Here is a 15,807-nt window from a genome sequence, read left to right as displayed (position 1 = left end):
GTCCTGCTAGTTCAAATTGCATTTGCATTCTAGAGGAAGCTATTCAAATGTCACTCCGCCATCACAAATACATTCAAAAAGCTAAATGCCAGCAAACCCATTTTTGCTTTGTAAACATTCCCAGAAAAAAAGTAATTACGGTAAGCTTACAAGTAGACAAATACCCCCAAATAACAGTCAAGCAATACTGCCTATGTTTTTTTTCTCAAAGAAATCTGCACATCCATCTCAAGACAGGAACACTAGATGGATATTAGATTAAGGATCATAGAAACTATACCTGTTCTCTGTATTCCTTTCTCTTTTTTTACTGTCAGTTTCCTCTCTGAAAGGTCAATAGCCAACCATCCATTTGTCAAGAGCAAATATAAAGCACATTCTTAAGAAAATTGCCAAATGAGGACACCAAGATACCTCCCAAAGTTTTAATCTGAGCCTGAGCAGAGACAGCACTTGGAAAAGCATATGTCTTCCTTCCTCAAAGTTATTAAGATTATCAGTTAATATCAATATGTCTCAATTAGGCATCTGAAACAAAGCAAGACCTAAGCACAAAGGAAATAGAATTTAAGAGATGCAAATTAAGAGATGCAAACACGCCCTACTCTCTTCAAAGTCTTCTCCTTAGGAGAGAAGTGGGGGACACTTTCCTTCATTTCATTCTTATCTCTTCCTTTTAAGGTAAGTCTACATGCTCTCAGACTCTGCACACCACTTTATTTCAATGCCTTGCCATGCAGGTAAGACAATTTCACACAAAGCCCATGAGATGCAACTACTATGCAGCCTGTTACCACAACACATCCTTCAATCTCACCTGCATTTTTCAGAGGGAACAAATGCAAAAACAATTCCTGCTTATCAGGACAAAGTAAAAAATGTGAAAATGCCACACAAAAGGTGCATTTGGTATGCACCTTTTATGATAATTAGCGCCCATCATTTAAAAAAATCTCAATCACTGCCCCTAACATTATAATAAATACATAAAAATAACTAAGGAAGACCCACCATTCATCCCATTGTAGAGGCCCCTATGATGGGGTGACAGATCATCTGCAGCTTGTCTCCTTAAGGTGCCTTCTCTGCTGCCATTGCCCAAATGTTTGAGGTGCTCGGGACTTCCCCCGTAATGCTGTTTGAGATGCTCAGGACTTGTGCCCCTCACTTTTTGGAGGTGTTCTGAGCTTCCACTCAGAGCATGCTTTTGATGAAGTTCAGGGCTTCCGCTGCTGCTGTGCTTTTGATGTTCTGGACTGCTCCCAGGCCTATGCTTTTGAAAGTGTTCTGGGCTCCCGCTCAACATGTGCTTTGGCAGTGTTTCTGGACTGCTACAACTGTGCTTCTGCTGCTCTGAAGTACCTTTGGTTAGGGTTTTATGATGCTCTGGACTTGGTCCTTTCAGATGCTTCTGGTGGTCAGGACTTCCAGAACTTCGAGGTTTGTGGAGGTGGTCAGGGCTAGCACTCCTGTGCTTTTGATGCTCAGGACTTCCCTCACTCCTTGTTTTCTGGAGATGCTCAGGACTTGAGCTTGAATGGTGCTTGTGGTGATCAGGACTATCAGTGCTCCCAGTACTGGAGGTACTACTCCCATCTCCAACATCTCTTATGAATGTACTTGTGGCATTTAATTGGCAAAGACTGGCTTGACTATCTATTGAATTTCGGCAGCCAGCAACCCCACCCTTTTCTTCATCCAACAAGACACAAAGCTCCTTCAGCTCCAAGTTTTCCTTCACAACTTCTTCCTGCCTTACTTCCAGTTCCTTCAGCTTTTGCAAATATAAGGCAACCTCTTTATGCATCATGCTAGCGCTATACCTCCCAAGCCTCTGCCATTCGCGGGATACTTTTTTGCCTTTCTGCCGGTCATCATCCAAGAAGCAACAAAGGTCTCGCAGCTCCTGGTTGTCTTCCTGCAATTTCTGATTGATGTCCTACAAAACACAAGAAAAAAACAAATCTAATCAACATTTGCATAAGGTAACATTGTAACAGCAGAAATAGTTTACGTTAGCAATGCTGCATTTATTCAAGGCCTATGCACGATTGCTGAATATTTAAATTCTTAGGTACTATGTCCGTTCTTTTTGGAAATCTTATTTTCTCTCATGAACTATTTTACTTTCTTTCTAAATCATTATTTCTTGTCTTTCCTAATTTTAGTACAAAGACAATTGTACTTCCCCCATAACAGGGAAGTTATGGTCCTCCAGCCACTGCTGAAGTACAACTCCCAGCAGTGAAACCAGCATGAATGAACCTGGGATCTATAGTTTAATGGCATTTAGAGAGGCACTTGTTATTTTATAATACTAATATTATATGTGTCTCACAAGAAACTCTGGGCAGCGTAAAGAAAAATTGAAACAATCAGTCAGTCAAGCAATGATCAATTTCTACAGCCACTCTTTTCAATCCAATTGACCCTGGCATCTACCGTATTTTTCGGAGTATACAGGCGAAACTCGAAAAATTAGAATATCATGCAAAAGTTCATTTATTTCAGTAATGCAACTTAAAAGGTGAAAATAATATATGAGATAGACTGATTACATGCAAAGCGAGAGAGTTCAAGCCTTGATTTGTCATAATTTTGATGATTATGGTTTACAGCTCATGAAAACCCCAAATTCACAATCTCAAAAAATTAGAATATTACATGAAATCAATAAAACAAGGATTGTACAATATCGGACCTCTGAAAAGTATAAGCATGCATATGTACTCAGTACTAGGTTTGGGCCTCTTTTGCATCAATTACTGCCTCAATGTGGTGTGGCATGGATGCTATCAGCCTGTGGCATTGCCAGGGCCGGATTTTCCTATAGGCTAACTAGGCTTCAGCCTAGGGCCTCAAGATCAAGAGGGGCCTACATTCAAATTGTTAGCAAAATTAAAATTACACTTTCACTATAGGTGAAAGGACCTCATAAGTGGAATAGCCTAGGGCCTCTTTTCATCTAAATCCGGCCCTGGGCATTGCTGAGATGTTATGGAAGACCAGGATGCTTCAATAGCGGCCTTCAGCTCTTCTGCATTGTTCGGTCTCATCTTTCTCTTGGCAATGCCCCATAGATTCTCTATGGGGTTCAGGTCAGGCGAGTTTGCTGGCCAATCAAGCACAGTAATCCCATGGTCAATGAACCAGGTTTTGGTACTTTTGGCAGTGTGGGCAGGTGCCAACTCCTGCTGGAAAATGAAGCCAGCATCCCCATAAAGCATAAAAGTATGACAAATCAAGGCTTGAACTATCTCACTTTGCATGTAATGAGTCTATCTCATATATTAGTTTCACCTTTTAAGTTGCATTACTGAAATAAATGAACTTTTGTACAATATTCTAATTTTTCGAGTTTCACCTGTAAGCAGGATGGATCAATGATTTTTTTAAAAAAATCAAAAAAATCGGATTTTTTTGATTTAAATCAGATTTTTTTTATTTAAATCGGATTTTTTTGATTTTTATCGAATTTATTTTAATAAAAAACTTTGGGGGTAAAAATCTATCGTAAGATAGTTTTCTATTTAAGATACATAAATAATTTAGTTTATTCAGCATGAAATGGAGCTTAGTTATGTAGCATGAGGCTGTATATTCTGCAACACTGGGACTATCGGTGAGTCAACAGTGGGTCAAAGGAGTAGCAGAGATGACAGTTGCTCTTTAAAAATTATGATTTAAATCGAGTTGATTTAAATCAAGCCTTTTTACTAGTGATTTAAATCATAATTTAAATTGTGATTTAAATCAACTCGATTTAAATCAAATCCACCCTGCCTGTAAGATGCACCAAAATATAAAATGCACCTTAGTTTTTGGGGAGGAAAATAAGAAAAAAGCTGATTGGCGGGTGGATCAGCCTCCCGGAATACCCCCAATCAGCTGTTCCCAGAGGTGAATTTTAGCAACAGGTTCGTTGGTTGTGAGTTCTTGCCTTGTTTTTGTTTTTGTTTTTTTTTTGCTTCTTTTTCTGCCTTTGAAAGCCTCCGAAACAGAGTTTCAGAAAAAAAGCCTCTGAAGCTCTGTTTCTGAGGCTTTTTTTCTGAACCTCTGTTTGGAGGCTTTTTTTCTGAAGTTCTGTTTGGGGGCTTTTTTTCTGAAGTTCTGTTTGGAGGCTTTTTTTCTGAAGCTCTGTTTGGACGTTTTTTTTTATGAACCTTCAATTCTGATGCTTTTTTCAGCCTCTGATGCTTTTTTCAGCCTCGGGAACCTCCGTTTGAGAAGCTGGGAAAAGAAGATTCCAACAGTGTGAAATGCCTGCCACCTAGGACCCATAACCTGTAACATGCCTATTCTGTTGGATCTGATGGGACAGGCGAATGAAATCAGGGAAAGGCAGTCCCTCAAATAATCTGGTGCCATGCCATGTAGGGTTTTAAAGGTCAACACCAGCACCTTGAATTGGACCTGGAAACAAACTGGTAACCAATGCAGCAAAGATTAGCTAATAGACTGCAAATTCAATTTTTTTTAAATAACATTTTCCCATATAGGCTAAAATATTAGCAATAAATGTTGGAATGTATATGAATGTTCTAAATTATAAAGATAATTTTCTCCCACCAGAAAAAAGTGTGTTTTTTTTTTTTGCATAAATCATTACATATATTATAATTACATTTAGATGAATATGCTCCATTTTCTCCAGTTCTATTGTGTTCCAGAATCAAAGAAATAAAAACTTAAGTGCAGGATATGCAGAGAGCATAATAGTATTTAAACTGAAGACAGCCATATGTTGGTGGTTAAGGCACCAGACTAGAAATTAGGAAACTGTGAACTCTGAATTAGACACAGTCAGTTGGGTGAGTTTGAACCAGTAACTTTCTGTCAACCCTAGGAAAAAGACTATAGCAAGCCATTTCTGAAATATTGCCAAGAAAACTTCAGGAAATTTTCCAGGCAGTCAATATTGACTCAAAGGCACACCCCACACCGCAAAATACCATATTTAAACTGAAAATATATTTTCTTACAATGGAAGAACAAATTCTTATGTGAAGATAAATCTGTAATATGAGCTTACTATTAAGTTTATCACCAAAAGTTATCATTATTCCAATGACATCCACAACATAGTTGCAGAGCTACATCTACTAAATCTACCTATTCCTTCAACATATTCAACAAGACTCTTAAAAAGCATGTGTGTGAGAGAGAGAAAGAGATGGGGGAGAGAAAGGGAGAGGGAGAGGGAGAAGGAGAGAGAGAAAGAGAGAGAACATGTAGCAGCAGACTGATCTCAGGATAAAAATCTAGAGGTCTCAAAAGTCTACCTTAAGACCTCTGGATTTACACACCCTAGTCCAATTATGGTATTTCCTTATGGTATTAATTGCTACTATCATTTAATTTCCAGAGGACCCTTCATCTGGTGTCTTCCTTAACTCCAACATTTAAGAGAGAGAGGGCCCCAGAGCAAACAGACAGCATTAAAACAAACAGAACTTTTTTATTTATAGAAATAGATTTATTTATTTTTTTGCAATGGAAAATATACAGCAAAAGATAACCTTCTGACAGACCTGAAGTCAGATGCTGGCCACCTTCCAGTTTACAGGCATATAAATTCTGATGTGCACATAAAAATACTATCAGTGATCTTGTACAGAATAGTTGCCAGAGACAACGCAGCATTAACTAGCAGATACAGAAGAAAAAGGAAACTCAGTACTTAACTTTTTTCTATTCCTCTAGAGAAAAAAACTCTTGAACAGATGTTATCTCTGTGCAATTGTTGGAAAATCCTTCTTTCTGCAAAGTCCAACTTCAACCAGAAGTTAGAGAAGAATCTTAGTGCTCTTTTTCTCCCCAAAGCTTTGGCACTGATTTTCTTTTTTTTCCCCAGAGTTCTGACTGCACTTTCCAAAAGAACAAAACAAAGAGGGATGGGGCATATCTCATTTTGCTACACATCAAAGTAAGCATCTCTCCCTCAAGGAAATGTTGGTTCAAATCTTTGAGGTAGCAACTTGCTGCCTGGCAGGCAGACTGCAAGGAGGAGGAATTGTAGATTACCCATTCAGTACTGCATTTAAAACTAAGGCTGGGACGTCTGCTTAGAACGGCATTTACTTTGCCAGATGGTAACAGAGATGAGATTCTACAGGTAGTTCTCATTTTATAACCATTCACTTAGCAACTGATTGAAGTTACGATGGTAAAGTGACTTAAGACCAATCCTTGCACTTTGCAGAATTCCTGCAGTCACGTGATCAAAATCTAGACATCTGACAACCAACATGCTTTTTAAGATGGTTGCTGCATCCCAGGGTTATGTAACTATCATCTGCAACCTTCCCAGGTAGCTTCTGACAAGCAAAGTCAATGGAGAAAGCCAGATTTGCTTAATGACTGTGTGATTCACTCAATAACCATGGTGAATCACTTGACAACTATGAAAAAAAATATATAAAATTGGGCACAATTCATTTCTCTGAGTGAGGGTGCCTTTCCTGCCGCCTTGAAAGAGGCGGTAGTGAGGCCCCTCCTCAAGAAGCCTTCCCTGGACCCGGCTGAATTAGCCAACTATCGTCCAGTCTCCAACCTTCGTTTTGTGGCGAAGGTTGTTGAGAGCGTGGTGGCACGACAACTTCCCCGGCACCTGGATGAAGCTATCTATCTAGACCCGTACCAGTCGGGCTTCAGGCAGGGGTACAGCACTGAAACGGCATTGGTCGCGTTGGTGGATGATCTCTGGAGGGCTCGGGACAGGGGTTGCTCCTCTGTCCTAGTCCTATTAGACCTCTCGGCGGCTTTTGATACCATCGACCATGGTATCATGCTGCAGCGGTTGAGGGGGTTAGGAATAGGGGGCACCGTTTTGCGGTGGTTCTCCTCCTTCCTCTCCGACCGCTCGCAGTTTGTGTTGGCAGGGGGACAGAGGTCGACCTCGAGGCATCTCGCATGGGGAGTGCCGCAAGGGTCGGTCCTCTCGCCTCTCCTGTTCAACATTTATGTGAAGCCGCTGGGTGAGATCATCCGTGGTTTTGGGGTGAAGTGTCATCTGTACGCTGATGATACTCAGCTGTACATCTCCACCCCAGACCACCCCAACGATGCCCTTGATGTGATGTCCCGCTGCCTGGAGGCCGTGCGGGCCTGGATGGGGAGGAACAGGCTCAGACTCAACCCCTCCAAGACCGAGTGGCTGTGGCTTCCGGCGCCCCGATATAGCCAGCAGGTGCCATCGCTGACTATTGGGGGTGAATCTTTGCCCCCCACAGAGAGGGCTCGCAATCTGGGTGTCCTCCTGGACGCACGGCTGTCTTTAGAAGAGCACATGACGGCCGTGGCCAGGGGGGCCTTTTATCAGGTTCGCCTGATTCGCCAGTTGCAGCCCTTTCTGGATCGGGACGCCTTGCGCACGGTCACTCACGCCCTTGTCACCTCCCGGTTGGACTATTGTAATGCTCTCTACATGGGGCTCCCCTTGAAGAGCACTCGGAGGCTCCAACTGGTCCAGAATGCGGCCGCGCGGGTGGTTATGGGTGCAACCCGTTGCGCCCACGTGACACCCCTCCTGCGCGAGCTGCACTGGCTCCCAGTGGTCTTCCGGGTGCGATTCAAGGTGTTGGTTACCACCTTTAAAGCGCTCCATGGCATAGGACCCGGGTACCTTCGAGACCGTCTTCTGCCACCAATAGCCTCCCACCGACCAGTCCGCTCCCACAGAGAGGGTCTCCTCCAGGTGCCATCAGCCAAGTTATGTCGGCTGGCGACACCCAGGGGGAGGGCCTTCTCTGTGGGAGCTCCAGCCCTGTGGAATGAACTGCCCCCCGAAATACGAAAGATTTCCGACCTCCGGGTGTTTCGCTGCGCTCTGAAGACCCTGTTGTTCCGCCAGGCAGGGTTACTAACATAACGTTTTAAATTGGGGTATTTTAAATTTCTGGGATTTTAATTAGAGCCTAATTATTTAATGATTTTAAATTTTAAATTGTTGTCGTGTTTTTTGTGTTTTTAAATAGGCTGTACACCGCCCTGAGTCCTTCGGGAGAAGGGCGGTATAGAAATAAAATTATTATTATTATTATTATTATTATTATTTAATGACCACCTCATTGGCAAAACAAGTTCCAGACCTAACTGTGGCTGTAGGTAGAGGATTATTCTACTAGATAGATCTGGATATAGCCTCAGAGACCTCTAAATTGACATTTTAATATTACAGAGGAAAATGGTATGTCTACGGAACAATCATATTAACTATATTACAGTAGTGGCCAAAATTGTGGAAACCTTTTGGGAAAAGTGTATTTTCTAAAACTAGCTAATAACACCACTTTTTTTGGAGTAGTACCATAAAATTGTATCTCAATGGAAAGATAATTTAATCAAGAATGTAATGCAATAACTTTTATGAAGGATTTGCTATTAGAATAGCAGTTACAACATAAAGAATAAAAGTGAAACGCGTAGAAAAAATAAGATATACAAAAATTATCACCATAGAAAAAACGAGATATACAAAAATTATCACGTCAGTTAAGACTTAGTTGGGTAACCTTTAGCATGAATGACGGCCTCACAACGTCTTCCCATGGAGTGAACCAAGTCTTTTAGTTCTCAGCTGTTATAATGTGAAACCAAGATTGAATGATTGCTTCTATTAACTCGGTTTTATTGCTGGGTCACTTCTGACTAACAATTTTCTTTAGTCGGCTCCATAGATTTTCAATTGGGTTAAGGTCTGGGCTATTCCCAGGCCATTCCAGCAGTGGAATATGATTATCTTGAAACTCCAAAAAAAAAGGGGTGTTATAAGCCATCAAACCCAAAAGGTTTCCACAATTTTGGCTACTACTGTATATGAAGACTATTTAACCATATGAAGGAGAAGATCCAAGGGATAAAAGTTACCATCAGAAATTAGAGGCAGAAATCATACTGAGAAATTGCTTGCAGGCCCTCAAACATGAAGTAGGCTCTAAGCACTTGAGGGAAGAAAAGGGGACTTTGATGAACAGGTGGCAGGACAATGAAGGGCAGAGAGCAGGTAGCTGCGTCTTTCAAGAGGATAAACAGAAGAATCATGGGCTGAAATGCATATGGAATGTAAAAAGAGGTTTTTGGCAAAACCATAACAGAGTTGACCAGGACAGCTTTACCTTGAATCTACAGGTTGGGTGAAGACAAAGAAATAAAGCAGAAAAAAAAAATTACTATCAACCTGCCTTCCATTGAGGATCTGTATACTGCATGAGTCAAAAAGAGGGCTGTGAAAATATTTACAGACCCCTCGCATCCTGGACATAAACTGTTTCAATTCCTACTCTCAAAACGACGCTATAGAGCACTGCATACCAGAACAACTAGACAAAAGAACAGTTTTTTCCCAAATGCCATCACTCTGCTAAACAAATAATTCCCTCAACACTGTTAAGCTAGTTACTAAGGCTGCACTACTATTAATCTTCTCATCATTCCTATCACCATCTCCTCCCACTTATGACTGTATGATTGTAACCTTGTTGCTGGTATTCTTAAGATTTATATTGACTGTTTCCCTATGACTATCATTAAGAGTTGTCCCTTATGATTCTTGATGAATGTATCTTTTCTTTTATGTACACCGAGAGTATATGCACCAAAGACAAATTCCTTGTATGTCCAATCACACTTGGCCAATTCTATTCTATTCTAAATAGAGACCTCAGATAAAGACATGAGCACTGTTGAGAGTGGGCTGTAATGAGTCCTGTTAAACCATTCAATAAAAAGCAGAAAGAAGACTGGCTCATAAAGCTTATGGCCTCTATTATCTATACACCATAATCCAGTATGTGAAATTTTTAAAGATGAGGTTGAATTCCTTGTAGAGGAAGACTAAAATATTTAACAGGTGTAGTAACAGAGGCCTGGTGGGATGACTTCAATAAGCAAAAAGTAGCAATCTAAGTACACCATTTGTTCAAAAGAAATGGAAGACATAAAAGGTAATAGGAAGTGCACTCTTTGCTAAAAGTATCTATATCTGATGAGAAATCCAAATGGATCAACTTGGAGATACTCTAGAATAGGGATGTCAAACTCAAGGCCCAAGGGCCGCATCCGGCCCACGGGGTGCTTAAATCTGGCCCAAGGGGCCGGCCTGGAAATAGCAAAGGACTGGCCTGCGGTGCCTCTAGCAGCCAAAATGGGCTGGCAGAGTGCTGCAAGAGGCCATCCAGGCTGAAAACGGGCTGTAACATGCCACACGCAGTCCCCCTCCATGCCCCGTTTTGGCTGGCAGAGTGCTGCAGGAGGTCCATCCCATCCCCCCCCCCCCGGTGCCCCCAGGCGGCCTGCATAGGAGAACTACAATGCTGATCTGGCCCTATTTCTGCTCTAGAAATAATCTAGGTTAAAATAAATCAAAGGACAAATAAAAGTAAAAACACTGTTAATGGTAAATACTACCTGTCTCCAACAAGCTGCAGCTCTTTCAGAGACATTTAAGAATAAGTTATGAGAGACAAATTCTGTAAAGTAGTCTTTCTACAATTTGTTTACAAAAATTGTAAATAAATTTTGCCGACAATTTTCTCCCTCAGAAAGTGTAAGAAAGCATAAATGGTTTATTCTTTCCTTGTTATTAACCCACAGAGAAAATGTACATGAGGACTTGTGACAGCAGGAACTCTGGGAGAAGAGAATTAAGGATTGGCAAAGCTGGATCACCTGACCCTGATCATAATGGATCACTAAGAGCCTCCCTTGTAAACTGCATGACACTTCTGCAGTCAAACTAAGGGCTATCAATAAACTCCTTTGAGAGAGGTAAGGAACTAAAGTTAAATTCAACTGCCTATCTTCAGGAGGAAAAATCCGTGTAGCTTTCCCATCTTCCTCATATAACAGGTATTTAATTTTCCTTCCAGCCATGAAGCTGATAAAAATCTCAATCCTTTTCTACCTCCCTCTTCAGTATAAAAATAGGTATTAAGAGAACAGAAAATAGAATTGGGATCAATTCCCTCTTTCATTGTTCCTTCTGAAGTTTATACCATGGCTAGTCTTGAAAGTAAAAAGAAACTGGAAAGAAAGCTGGGGAGACAATTGATTTTTTTTTTTAAGATACATCTTACTTTCTCTTTTATTCCCGAGACTTAGTTCTGGTGTTAAATAAATATTTTGCTTTAGTGTGTAGGATTATTTTCTAAATATATATAGCATCAGCTTTACAAGGACATGCAAGCTATTTTCTGTACTAAAGAAGGAATTTAACCTGCAAGCTATTTTCTGTATTGAAGGAAGAATTTAACCTTTACCATCATTGCTTCAGTCTGGTGAAAACTTGGATGGTACTATTTTCATGATGTCCTATTAGCACTCATATGTGATTTGTCCCATTTCAAAATAAAACAGAAGCTTCAGAGGAAAGTCTCTTCTCAAGGAATGCCTATTTCTAAGCCTCCTACAGTTCCAAACATTACCACATCCTCCTAGCAAAAGTTGAATATTATATGCAAAGATGTGGCATCATTCCTATTTTTTCCCTAAGGATTTGATATGTACCCAATACTTCAGTATAGTCTTCCAGATGTGTTAGGCTACATAGTATTTAGTCAGTATTCTAAATCTATCATATCTGAACGACATCTGGTTGGGGAAAGTTACTTATCTAGGGCTTTTTTTATGCAAAACATACCTTTTTTCCAAGCAGAATAAAAATGAAGTATTTTTCTCTTTTCTTTTCTTTTCTATTCATCTTTCTGCTCAAATTGTCCTTCTTGAATTGCTTTTTCACTTTCCATTCATTCTCTTACCCCAACTTCCAATTAAAAACAGGCCCAAAACAGGTGATTATGAGATAGGAAATACAGTAAAAGTGGGGGGGGTAGCTTTTCTTTCTCAGCCTTCTGCCTTTATTTAGCTGCACATTTCCTAGCCTGATTTTTTTTAGATTAAGAAAAAAGGAAAGGAACAGAAACATATTTCAACTTTCTGCGATTTCATCTTGTGAATTAAACAAGTGCATCATTTCAGAATTTCATGGCCTCCTGTATCAGTGGATCAATAGGAGCCAAAGATAGATGATAGATGATAGATGATGGATGGATGGATGGATGGATGGATGGATGGATGGATGGATGGATGGACACCTAGAAAGAGAGATGGAGAGACAGATACCATAAATTATCCCTTCAATACAGAAAATAGCTTGCAAGTTAAATGAATGGATGGATGGATGATGGATGGATGGATGGAGAGACAGACACCTAGAAAAATCAGTTTTGTCTCCCTGATTGTTTTTATTGGATTAAAACTAAATAATCTGCCTCTCATAAATCCATCAGAAGCTGGGAGTCAGTGTAACAATAAGAAAGACATTTTGCAGACTTTTCAAAGCTGTTAAAAGAACCGAGTTATGACATAAATCAGGCATGCTAAGGCCCAAACAGCAGCACAGAAGGTGTATTATAAAAAAGGAAAGAGCCACAGCTCAGGAGTAGAATGCAGTTCTATTCATTCCCTGACATACTACAGTGTGGCTGAAAGACTTCCAGCTGAAGCCCGGAAAGGCTTTCTCCATCAAGAGTCTATTCTTAAAGGTCTCTACACAGAGGATCAGCCAGAGCTGTTCTTACTTGCATTTGATTTTGCCTCCAGGTGATCAGGCAGGGATTTTTTTACTAAAAGTTGTGACCGTGGCATTTTGTTACTTTCTTTTTTTAAAAAAAAAGATTCTGACTTGGGGGGTATGAAAGCATGATGTGACGAAAGCTTTTAAAATTGATTGTCCTATTCACTTTGGGGGATGTATTTATAACAAGCTTTATCAGCAGAATAGCTAACCGTTTACCAAGTTCACAATCTTTCCCAGATTACTCATTTATTACTAAATACAATTACATAGTATAAGCCACAGGGAGATCCTAGAATCTAGGACCTAGATGGATATTCTCAAAAAACAATATGAAATTACTAGACTTTATTATTATTACTACTAACATTAAGTTACATTCCATACTTCTTCCAGATCGGCCAGTATAGCAAGCTGACCCTGTTTAATTTTCATTTATAAAATAGGTTAGGCAAAAAAGGAGATTGGTCCTGTAATGGAATGTGGGAAAGACCTTGGGGGACCGAGCAAAGGGAAGAGTCAGATAAAAGACAACATAGCCCACAACTGGATGGTGAGCCGTCAAGGAACACAAAAGAGACCTTCTCTAATTTTTCAAGCTGTGAAGGAGAGGAAGGAAGGATTGTACTTCCAGACTTCCAAGATTTTGTCGATGTACCTTTACAATAAAGTAATATTAACTATCTGGTTGTGTGATTCCTATCTGAATTATCCCATGAGGCTGACAAGGCTGACATCTTGTAAATCTTTTATTCTCTTCCAAAGGCAGAAATTTCAGGAATCGTCTCTGAGTCTCAAGGAATTCTGCTATCTACAGAGCATCTGGCAGAAATTTTGTTGCAACACTAGAAGCAAGGAGATGATGAGATGACCAAATTTCAGAATGCCACCATATAACTAATACAACAGCCAAGGCAGAACTTGCTCCAACCCACGGCAGCGCAACAACTTGTAGAATTGCTTCTGTCTTCCCACGCTGGAGAACTTTGGAGAGGACCAGAATCAGTTCCATACATTAACAACTCAACGTGATCTATTTATGGCAGGCAGGCCAGTGGCGTTTCCCACTTATTATTGTGCTGAAAAGGAAGCAACAGCAAAGTGGACTATAGTTCACTGAGAGGAATGATTCAGTGTTGGACAACTATCAAAACTTCATGTGTAAATTCAAAGGATGATTTGGGGGTTCCATACAAAGAATTATGACTATTCAAGCAGGGACAGATCATGTATTTAGGACTTTAAATTATTTTCTGGCAATGTGGGAGGGAATGACTTAGCCCTGACTGACCAGTTCAGAGAAGAGTTGACAGAGGACCCAACAGACTAGCTGGTGAGGCAAGACACCCCAATCACTCTGGAAGAGTTGATTCAACATTGTGTAATAATAGATGCCTGATGGGAAGAGTAAGGAAGGGAAGGAACAATAAGGGAAAAAGAAACTTTAGCCTTTCTTCCCCTCATATCATGCCTCCCAATGACCCCTTCAGAATCCTGCTCAGGAGAATCTAGGCAAATCGGGAGCAACCAAAAAATCCCTGCCATCAGAGAAGAAGCAAAAGAGAAGAGATTAGGGATTGTGTTTTTACTGCAGGGTCACTGGACACATAGCCAGATGGTGCCTTTGACATAATAAATGAAAGGCAGAACTTTAAATTAACAGAGTATATAGAGTATATAGACAACAAGTGCCCAGCTCACTACAAAGCAGCACATCAGGGAAACTTCATTGTCATCCCCCCCACCAGGATCCTCTACCTTTTAAGGAGACCTTCAACACCCAAAAATCAGTCAAGCATACTTAATTATTCTTGTTATTGTTTCTTTATATTACAGGCAGAAGATGGAACTTTCTGCTCTTATAGACTCTGGGGCAACCACTAATTTCATAAATACAGACAGTACAGAAACTAACAACTGAAATTACTCAAGCTCTGGAAAGCCCAATGATAGTTGACATGATTGACGGAAGTCAGGAAGAGCAGGACTGATTTTGCAGTATCTGGCTCTTTTGCAGTTGGCAATCAAAGTTCACACAGAGTGCATAATATTATTTCTAACTGCCTCCTTGCAAAACAATGTCCACTGTTTTAGGAATAGAGTAGTTCAGCTGCATGATCCAGTTGTAAGTTGGGCACAAGAGATGTTCTCATTCCCTTCCTCTAAATGACAACAGTGTCACTTTACAAACAGTGCAAGTTTACCCTACCACCAACACCTCAAATACAGGTAGATTGTAATGGAGCCTATCTATTACAGTCATAAGTCATGAGGGTGACAGACCAGATTTTACAACCTTTTTTGTGATGATCATTAAGCAAACGGTGTAGTCATCAAATAAACCCATTCTTTTCTATAGGGCAAATTTCTATGGAAGAGTTAAGTGCCTATTTTGTCAAAAATATTGCAGATTTTGGTTACACTGACTGTGGAATACTGCAAACAGCCATAAATAATGTGTTGGTTGCCAAGTACCCAAAATATGGATAAAGAACTTGGATGAGGGTGGAATTTTGGAACCTGGTCATAGTTACCTCTTGGTACTTATTATAACTTATACGAAGTATAGAACAAGGAAGGATTTACTTTAAGTATATGTTTGGGGAAGAAGAGGCCGTTGTCTTACAACAAAGGCCTCAACAGAGTGACAATTAGAGACCATTATCCACTCCTACTTATCGCAGATCCATTATACCAAGTACAAAAGGCACACATCTTTACAAAAGTAGACTTGAGAAGTACTTACAACATAATCAAAATAAAAGGAGGACATGAGTATTTAATTTATACAAGTTATGGCAAATTCAAATACACAGAGGGCAGATTTGGATTGGCTAATTGTGGATCTGTTTTTCTGGACTCATAAACAACATATTTCCAAACATTTTAGATAAGTACGTGATGGTGTACTTAGCTGATATATTCGTTTATTCCTAAAATCCTTCCTTGCATGTCACATGTATCAGAACCATACTGATACTAAAAAATATGGGACAAGTTTCATCAAACTAGAGAAGTGTGCATTTGATCTGCCTCAGCTAAACTATCTGGGCAACAGAATTTCCACAGAAAGCATACAGAAGGATTTAGCAAAGTTAGTCTACGTTATACGTTATGCACATTATCATAGTGCATACACACACACACTGTAATATTGAAGATGTACAATGCTTTTTGGACTTTGCTAACTTCTACAGGAAATTCATCCCAAATTTTGCTGACCATGTAAAACC

The 15,807-nt window shown here is 40.1% G+C and overlaps 1 protein-coding gene across 5 annotated transcripts in view; it reads right to left on the bottom strand.

The window, feature by feature from the left end:
- Positions 1-15,807, bottom strand: part of CCDC85A (coiled-coil domain containing 85A) — a 168,341-nt gene that overhangs the window by 146,232 nt on the left and 6,302 nt on the right. For all 5 annotated transcript variants that reach the window (XR_015731569.1, XM_034427332.2, XM_034427335.2 and 2 more), the window contains exon 2: positions 1,012-1,939. Coding sequence is in view for 4 of the 5 variants with exons in the window: in XM_034427332.2 (XP_034283223.1) it covers positions 1,012-1,939 (928 nt within the window). In the remaining variant the exon portion in view is untranslated. The remainder of the gene's footprint in view (positions 1-1,011; positions 1,940-15,807) is intronic.

This window comes from Pantherophis guttatus, chromosome 1 (assembly GCF_059756535.1).
Source record: "Pantherophis guttatus breed Tessera chromosome 1, ASM5975653v1, whole genome shotgun sequence".
NCBI lineage: Eukaryota > Metazoa > Chordata > Lepidosauria > Squamata > Colubridae > Pantherophis > Pantherophis guttatus.
This window is presented reverse-complemented; position numbering and strand designations above follow the sequence as displayed.